The sequence below is a fragment of the Mesocricetus auratus genome, unplaced genomic scaffold (assembly GCF_017639785.1).
Source record: "Mesocricetus auratus isolate SY011 unplaced genomic scaffold, BCM_Maur_2.0 Super-Scaffold_6730, whole genome shotgun sequence".
NCBI classification, from domain to species: domain Eukaryota; kingdom Metazoa; phylum Chordata; class Mammalia; order Rodentia; family Cricetidae; genus Mesocricetus; species Mesocricetus auratus.
Genome location: NW_024429184.1, coordinates 107995330 through 108004700, shown reverse-complemented (window position 1 = coordinate 108004700; position 9371 = coordinate 107995330). Strand labels below are relative to the sequence as shown.

At 44.6% G+C, this 9371-nt stretch overlaps 1 protein-coding gene across 3 annotated transcripts in view; it reads right to left on the bottom strand.

Moving 5' to 3' along the window:
- Nucleotides 1–279: 279 nt before the first annotated feature.
- Nucleotides 280–9371, bottom strand: part of Sema6a (semaphorin 6A) — a 121341-nt gene continuing 112249 nt past the window's right edge. For all 3 annotated transcript variants that reach the window (XM_005069131.4, XM_005069132.4, XM_013112737.3), the window contains one exon: nt 280–4421. In XM_005069131.4, coding sequence (XP_005069188.1) covers nt 3220–4421 — 1202 coding nt within the window. In that variant the 3' untranslated portion in view covers nt 280–3219. The remainder of the gene's footprint in view (nt 4422–9371) is intronic.

The window sequence follows — 9371 nt, the reverse complement described above, 5'->3', positions numbered from 1 at the left end:
TAAAAAGAAAGCACATGAAATGAATAGAGTCAGGGAGAACTCTGCCTTTTAATCACAGAGCTTCTGCTAAAACCCGGCTCCAGGCTGGGTGCGGGCAGAGAAAACACATCAGTAAGCTGGGCGGAGGGAGCAGGGCGAGGAGGCTGCAAACAAATGTGTCTGACCACATGGTTATTTATACTGTAGAAACCAGATAGAGGTGAAGACGAGAACCAGGGGGCAGGAGAGTGACTAAAAAAATGAAAACTGAAGACATAAAAGCATTCTGGACACAAAAGGTAACGTAGAACAGTCTGGTTTTATTACTCGTAAGTAATAAAAGAGCCCTTTCCTCGATTTTCCTTTCTTCCCCCCTTTTCATTCTTTTTTTCTCTTCTTCTTTTCACAACATAGATTAAACTGTGAATCAGATGTTACGGTGTGTGGAGACAGAAGGAAAAAATTGGTGACATCATGACATTTTTACAATGTTACAACCAATGTAAGTCCGAGTTTACTGCATCTACAGTGTCTAGCCAGGCAAAGGGTGGCTTGGGTTTATGAATGACACCCCAACACAAGATGAGGGCAGAAAGGGAGAGGGATGCTTAAATGCTGAAGACCAGCTCAATAGACGTGGTACTGCAGGATTAACACCAAAAGCAACGGGCTGTGGGATACAGGGATGTGGGTTTTGACACAGGTCTCCTTAACACAGCTGAGGCAATGAAGCCCATTAAGATGGACACAGGTTGGGGCAATACTGTTGGGACTCTAACACCGGTGAGAAGAAGGTCATAGGGTGACTGAGACCCATCACCTTTATAGATTTTGTATTTGCAAAGAAAAGGTAAGGGGGAAAACAGTATCTGTTTCTAGAAAGTCTTCATGGTTTCAGGGCACAGTGGTTACAGGACACGAACAATGACTTCACTAAAAGGTAAAATAAAGCCCAATGACATCTTATGTACCCCAAGCAACAGCCTCACTGCTCTGCAAAAGGACTCTTGGGACAAAGGGCTGTGCACCTGCCCTCAGCTGTACACTCCGGGCTCTGGGGGACTGCTCTGATTACAGATACAACATAGTAACTAACCAATTCAAAGTTTTCCTTGTCAATCTTTTCTTTCTCCTGAAAGTCCATTTTTTATTTTTAAGACACACTAAATCCAGACCAAACTGGAATAAGAAAGAGACGAAGAGACCACCGAATAAACTGTTTATATGAAAACAATGCTCATGGTTTACAGTGTGCAGACAATCCTTTTGTTTATGATGGAGTAAACAAAGGTTCCTTCTGTGTGCTTTAGCAAAAGAAAAACAAGGGGAGAAAAGAACAAAACAAAACCACACACACTACCCCCTCCCAACCCTCTATAAACAACAAACAGATAAAGGAACTTAAACCAAAAGAACCTTTGCTCCAGAAAATGGGTTTTGCAGCATCCATTGTGGTTTGCCTTGTATTTGGGGATACCCATTAATCACAGCAGGGACCAGCCTGCCCCGTCTATTTCCTTGTTTTCTCTGTGCATTGCATGGGTGTGCTGAAGGCACAGCTTGGAGACTCCTCTCATTTGCCTCCCCAACCTCCACAGCAAGTTCTCCAGTCAGTGGACACAGCAGAAATAATGGCTGGGACTTCAGTCCCTCCTCTGCTGGCTCAGGAGGATGTCACCATATTGAAATGATCTGGGAATATAAGGGGAGCAGAGAGCTCTGGGAAAGGGGATTTGCCACCCACGACACTGGGGGTGCATGCTTGCAGCACGGCCAAGCGCGGGCACAACTGAAGGCATCGTGAACTAAAAGAGGGTGTCACCCAGCCTTCGGTATTACAGCCGCCACTACTGCCTTCTTTTTCCATCTGCTTGACTCCAGTCTTCCAGAGGGCTGAGTGAAGGGTGGGGTTTAAATAAATATCTGCATTTATTTCAAGTAGGAAAAAAAAAGTTGATCATAACGACAGTTTACAAGCGTATACAACTCAGCGTGTAAGGCACAAATTTACATGTGGAAAACAGGCTATTCACAGATGTAACCCCACGAAACACCCGTGTGACCAAATCAATAATTTATGCAAGGTAGCAGCCAGCGTATTAATTAGTTCACACAGTTTGTGGAGTTTTGTTTGCTGTCTCACATGCAAGGTGAATTGGGATGTGGGGGGGGCTTCACAGCTGGTGCCTTCATGACAGTGGGGGCCTCAGACAGAGCCATGTGTTGGCAATGGGGCATAAGTGCCCTTCTAAACGTTTCTCCCTTGGTTGGTAGTTAGGATCTCGAAGGATTTTTAATGGACTGAAATGACAAATTAACTGGGAGATTTAAATAAATATTCCCCTCTTAGCACTGTGGTCCTTTAGCTACTGACCCGAGAGTCCAAACACAAAGCTCAGAATTCCAGCTCCAACTTATTTACTCAGTGAATTTATTGTAAAAATAAAGAAACTCAATTATTCCAGTTAATGGATTTCACGTTAAATAGTTTAGCTTTCCACGGGCTTCTGCAGAACTGTTCATACGGTGGCATTTGGAAGTCTTTTCCTTAAGGAAAAAGAAAAGGGTGAACAATAAATAAGAATTACTTGCGTTAACGGTCACGTTATTCATTAAAAGCGAAGAGGAGCAGAGATCTATGACATCGTTGCCCAACATGGCATTTACCTGCTATAGCAATGCTGTAACACTGGTGGGCATTTCACAGTATCTGCGCATAGTAAACTTCTGCCATTGTTAAAGTCTGAGTTAGAATTATCAATGAACTCTTTTTTTTAATTTTCTTTTTCTTTTTTTTTGAAAAATGTGTTTTAAAGTTTCGAACGCTTAGCCCAGTTTGGTAATGTCCCGTGCAGTCAGGGACAAAATGTGGTGGTGGTTGTTCAACTGTGTGTGTGTGTGTGAGTGTGAGTGTTGGGTGTGGGTGTGTGTTCATGTGGGAACGGGGTACGGATGTGCTTTTTGGCTCATGTTTGTCAAGTCTTTTGTGAGTCCGACCTGCTGTACGATGTGGGCGAGTTGTGTGAAGGAAGAGAATGGAGGTGACTGTTGCTAAACCTTCACCAAACCACATGGCCCGATTTTCAGTGTCCCTGTGTCCCAGGGAGGAGGACCCGGCGTCCTCAACTCCTCCAGAGCCATCTTGGTCGGGTGGATACTCGAGGCAGTGGAGACCTTGCTGAGCTGGGTGGGTGCCTCGCCTGGTCTGATGCTTTGACTCCTGGCCCCCAACCCCAGAGATTATGTACACGCATCATTGGGCTTCATGGATGTGGAAAGGGGAGCAAAGGAGGGTTTGGGGGGTACGTCTGGCTTTAGCGAGGGGGTGCGCTTCAGCCCCGACCTCGTCAGTGAGTTGTAGGCATTGAGGCTGGGCTGCCTCGAAACAGTCACGGCCTGGCCGGGGGGCTGGGAGCTGTGCACCTGGATGGAGTCCACCCGCTGCGGGGCAGGAGGCGGGTTGTCTCCCCGGCCAAAGCTCTGGTTCCTGGAGAGGTGGGAGGAATTGGAGGAGTTAGTATTGTTTCTTTTGAGGGTGGAGGCCTGGTGGCTTCTCGTGAGCGAGTTCGTGGGGTAGCTCCTCTTGTACTCAAGCCCGTAGGAGGAGGAGTGGTGCATTTCCAGCCGCTTGCTTAGGCCGGTCTGTGACAGGGAGGCTCCTGGGGGGCCCAAGGAGGCCTCGCGCTGTGGAACTTTGGGGGGCAGGCTGTCCAGGTTCTCCACAAGGTTCACCCCATGGTTGGGACTCTTGCCGCTCAGGTGCTCTTTGATGGTCTTATACTCCAGGGTTGCAGCCTGGTCCTCCAGTGCCATCTGAGCCACCACCTCGCTCATTTTGGGCTGATCCACGTACTCATGCTGGAAGCCCTGCTGCGTGATGGGCAGGACCACCACGCTGGGGATGTGGCTTGGGGAGGCCCGAAGGGGCAGGTCCGTGGGAATCACAGGGGAGCCCATAGGGGGCATGTCCTTGGTGCAGGCATTGATGAGGTTCTGGTTCCTCTCCCACTCGCGGCTGCCGCGGTTGGGCTTGCGCTTCTGCTGCAGTGTCGGGGTGGATTCTGGGGTGGGCAGGGCGGTGAGGTCTAGGTGATGCTGATCAGCCTTGATGAGCATCTTGGCCGTGTTGCTAGGCGTGGCCAGCTTGCCGTTGTGCATGAGTGGAGTGAGGATGGCCTCGGGCTTTGGGTCTTTGGACTGGGTGTCCCCAAAGAGGCCGCTGAGCTTGGTGACACTGCTCATAGACCCCCGACGTGAGTGTGTGAGCTCCTTCTCTTTGCGCTGCGCTACTGCAACGTCTTTGCGCCGGTGACCGCACACACAATACACGATGACGCCCGAGAAGGCGGCCCCCATGACAAAAGCCAGAATGACTGCAATGGCCAAGAGGGTGACCGGAACGAGCTGGTCGTTGCTTTTGAGGTAACTTTCCCGAATCACTCCTGTAATAGACATCGCACATGGCATTAAGAAACAAACATACTGTGAGGCTTAACTGGTGTTTGGCAATCACACTGTTAATTAATAACGGAAATAAGTGACAACAGCACCTCTGCATAGCTTGTCTTCAGGGTGCAGCTTGCCAAACATTAACTAATTAATCCTCCCTGCCCCCATACCACCCCAGCCAGCCCCGGGACATATGTAAATTAATTTTATTTGTTGTCTTCTTTGTGGCTTTCATTCTCTCTGGTACATGATTTTCCAACATCTTTCTAAGGATGACGGCAAGTTCAAAATTTATTTATCTGTCTTTTCCTTTTGATCTTTTTCACCTTCTACAGAATTAGAATAAATGAGCTATTTTGAGCCTGAAGGAAGTAGCAACTATTTTATGCATGTTAAATGAACAAATCACACAACAATCCAAGCTTTCCACTCAGTCTTTTCTGATGACTGCCTATGACAATGGGGGCTCTGTCTGGAGAAAGGCATGTTTGCTTTTGAAGTGACAAGAGGATAGTGGCTTTATGTCACCCCAGTGAAAAATAGCTGAAGCTCACAGGTTACAATATTTACATTTATTTTGCATCAAAAAGGAAAACCCACACTCAATTTCAGGTAAATATGCAGCAGAACTGAAAGAATATTTAAATCAGGGGGCCCTTATGGGCTTGTAAAGTGTCAGGTCCCATTATTACTCTTAGGGCTTGCTGTCACCGTGGGATTCTTCAGCAAAGCTGATCTCGTCGATTTAATAAAAATTAAGCGGCTACCCCATCTATTATCTTCCACAACATTAACCAAGAAGCCTTGTTTCTGGAAAAAAGTTGCCTTTTCTATCCTGATTAATCAGTCACCAAGTTGAGCGACTGTAATCAAATGCAAACACTGAGGCTTTTTTTTTTTTATGCCAAGTGTGAACAGCCACCACAAACCTCAGATCCTAAGTGCTTGATGCCAGTAGCTAAAAAAAAATAAAATCTCAAATACTTCCATCCCTGCCGCTGGAGAGTGAAAGAACATGAATACATTAGAGGCACTGCATGAGGAAATGTAAACATTGTTCCTATTATGGAAAGATGGCAAGACAGAAAATGTACCTTGTCTGGTCTCTGGAGGCACATTTTTCACCTGCTAAATCAACTCTTTCTGGAATATGTTTAATGCATTTTACTGGCAAGTGTAAGTGGCATTGAATTAAAATGAAATGAAATAAAAATCTCTATCCATTCCTAAACTCATACCACTCATTCCTTAAACTTTTGCTGATTGCTGCTGTTATATTTGAAATGTCACAGCCCAAACCTAGAAGAGACACAGCTCTGTCATGAGGGGTTTTCTGACTAAAATATTTTGATTACTAAAGTGATGGTTTAGAAGCCCAGAGGACCTCACTGGAAGATTATACTCTTCTCTCCCAAGGATCCTCTCTGACAGTGACATCACATGTGCTTTCAGGGGGAAAATGACTGTCCCGTGACAAAGGATTGTGACTTCCAGTGGGAGTAAGCTTAAGTAGCAAACACCTTTTAGGATGCAAAATTTTGTGATTAAACAAAATACCCCTGGTGATGAGGGATCAAGGTGCCCAGAGCACAAGAGGAAGATGGTAAGCTATTGAATAATTTCCCAACATGACACTTCTCAAATATGTCCAGACCTATGTTCAGGGGATTTTTAAGGGATAAAAACCAAAGAGGAGAAGGAGGGGGAAAAAGCAGCATAGAAATGTGGTTCTACTTCACACATTGTAAGTGTGGTGCTCCCCAGATGATGGGTGTCTTGCATTCAAATATGTTTTAATACCTATGCCTGAAAGAAAATGTGTTAATGAAAAGTTCTTCTAAAATTTGCATTTTCTTATTGTTGTGTTAAAATAGCAACTGATTTTCCTTCAGTGTTGATTGTATGTGAAATTCTGTCGAGCATATTCTTAACTTCCTACACATAAATGCACAATGGTTTCATTTTTTCTCATTGACTTGGTGAGTTTCATGGTTCTAAACATGGCAAGATTCCCATCATTAGAAGGTGGTAGATGAAAGTTCTCATTACAATGGGCATTTCACAGAGTTCTCTAGGTACTTATATTTAGTGGGGGACTGTCTTCCCAAGAAATTTTTAATTGTTAGAGGAAGTTGCCTACAATGGACTTTGGTGTTCTAGAGCTTAAATGATTCTCACTTTAGATTGTCAGCCTTCCCAATGCTGCAGCCTTTTACAGTTCCTCCTGTTGTGGTGACCTCCAATCATAAAATTATTTTCATTGTTATTTCATAACTGTAATTTTGTTACTGTTATGGGTTTATGGTGCAGAGGTTCAGAACCTCTGGTTTAGAAGGTACAAGCACCAAATCTGAGTGTTGAGACCAGATATCAGAAGGACTCCCCATTTAATGTCTTCCCCCAGTTGACACAGTAACCAAGTGCAGTGTGTTTCCTTTCATAGCAGCAAGCTTGGAGATAAGTAAGAACACAAGGAAGCTACTCCCTTCATCTTGTCCTTTGTGTATGTCAAGATGTGCGTGGGGGCAAACAGTAAGTTAGAAGACTAGTCCCAGGAAATAATGGTCTTAGTCCCAAGACTTGCAAATCAGAAAGCCATCTTCTAAATAGAGCATCCTAACTAGCTTGTCATCTGGCCACACACTCTAAGAAAATACCAACAGGTCTGCTATCACATCTCCTTACAGCACAAGTCAGCCCCTCTCCCTGCAGGTTGCCCATTTACGAGAAGGTGGTCCCTCATCTCAAAACGCTCACTCATGCGACTGAGTTCATCCCCTACCATCCCCTTTGCCTGTTCACATACCGTCCCCACCATGCAGATGGCACAGCATGACTTCAGTACAATAAGGCAGAACAACGGATTTACTTCATTGGGAATTCTGTGCAATTACCACATTTACCCATTCATTGCTTCTTATTCATAATTTCAACTCCTGAGGTTCTTTCCTGCCCAAAGGTCTTTAGCTATCTGACACTCATAGAAACTACTCACTCTTTCACCAGCAAAGACTTTTCTTAGCTGATGATATTTGAGTTCTGGCTTCTGGTTGCTAGCAATTCAAGTAGACTATGACCTTTCAGGAAAATGGGGTGACTATTCAATCTCATTTTGCTGTGGAAGTAGTACCCAAAGCAAAAACAAAACAAAACACCTTTCTGTATCATTTCATCTTTCAGGTGACTGGAGATGGGGGTGGGGCGCTTTGCTCATCTGTTTAGACAAATTCGGAAACCCTAAGCTCCATACTGAAATCGGATAATAAATAGTGAAATTAGGAAAGGGGATTTTATTTTTAGAAATGCCTTCCAACTTAAAGATCTCTGTGTATATCATGAAAATCAACAAAGGAGTGTTCATGGCAATGATTAAACTAACTCTGTAATCTAGCCACGGTGAGGGCTCGAACTCAAAGCAGTCGAAGAGGCCCAGTGAGGCTGATTCAAGCAGCACTACAGAAGACCTCACAGAGTCTGAAGTCTTGGATCCTCATCTATAAACTGGTGATATTTCAGGGAGTGACTTAACACCTCAGGACTTCCGTCTTATCATCCATAACGTGGGGTCAACACTAAATGTCAGAAGAATTCACAAGAGTGGTAGGGTCGTGGGTGTCAGAGAGCTTCAGAATGGCGAGTTACAGCAGCTCTAGTTGAGTCTGCCAATTATCCATCTCCCCAGGGAGGAAGGCAGACATATCCTTCCTGCTCTGCATGCTGCCCAGATGTGGCCAAAGAGATGAGAGGAGGCTCAAGGCAACACAAGAGAATGTTTTTATTTCAGGGCAGCTTGTAGGTCCTGAACTTTGAAATAATTAAAACAAAGCTGGAAAATACTGAACAAAACCCAGCAAGGACAGTTAGATGCCCTGTGGACTAATAATCCCATTCTCAGGTCCTTGAAGCAGTCACCATGCTATCTGCACTTGTCACCCGGGCCTTCCCTAGCACTCAGAGTTATGTAGTTTAATAAGTGACTATGGAACACAAGGGTTTCCGGTACATCGTAGGGACATTTTAAAATACATTTCTAAACCTTGAAATTCATCTTTGGATTGACTATATAACCTTGATTTTGGAAGTCTCAGAAATGATCGTCAATTTTGATCATTTTAATAATAACAACTATCAGACAAATAAAGAGAGAGATCTATAAAGGTACCCAGGTATTTTCTCTAAACAATAGGAGAAATTGTCTTATAAATGAAGAAAAATTGGCTCTGGGATAATTCCAAAGGAGCCTTTGAGGGTGAAAGGGTGATTTGTGATAACTGATGCTCCAGGGAGATTGCTTGATTCGAAACAAATGCATCTCTGCAGAGGGCCACAGGCTGGGGCTGGAATGAGCATCCATATGACCATCTTACCTGCCCACCCACGTGGCTGGAGGAAAAAACTAGGTTTCTCCACTCTGGGCTGTTGACATGCTTTCCATCAACCCCTGGGACCTGTGTTCTCGCCCGATGAAAATGGGGTGTTAGAACGAAACAGTATCTGAAAAATGCTTTGCATTGATTCATTAACCACCAGCTATTTTTCACCAGTCATAAGGTGCTAAATAGATCTTCACTTCCTCCTTCCTATGTCAGGAAGCAAGGAGCACAATGGCATAGGGACTTCTCTGAAATCAGGCCTTAAACTGGCAGAACTAAGAAGAGTGGAGTCCCTGTGCTTTTTTTTTTTTTTTTTTTTTTTTTTTTGCAGTGAGAGTTTTCAGGTTGCCTGGAGCCCTCAGGGAGGGAATTTGAAGCTCTTTAGAGGCCAAAGCAATGAAAAGATTATGAATGCTACTGCCCCCCCCCCCCCCGGCCCTGCAACACACCATTCAAAATAAGAACAATTATAGATTGTAATATCAAAAGGAACTCATAGAGTTCTGAATTTTGCTGTGATGACCTTGCAAATGAATTGTGAAATGTCAGAAACCCAGTCCTCTGTTTAGA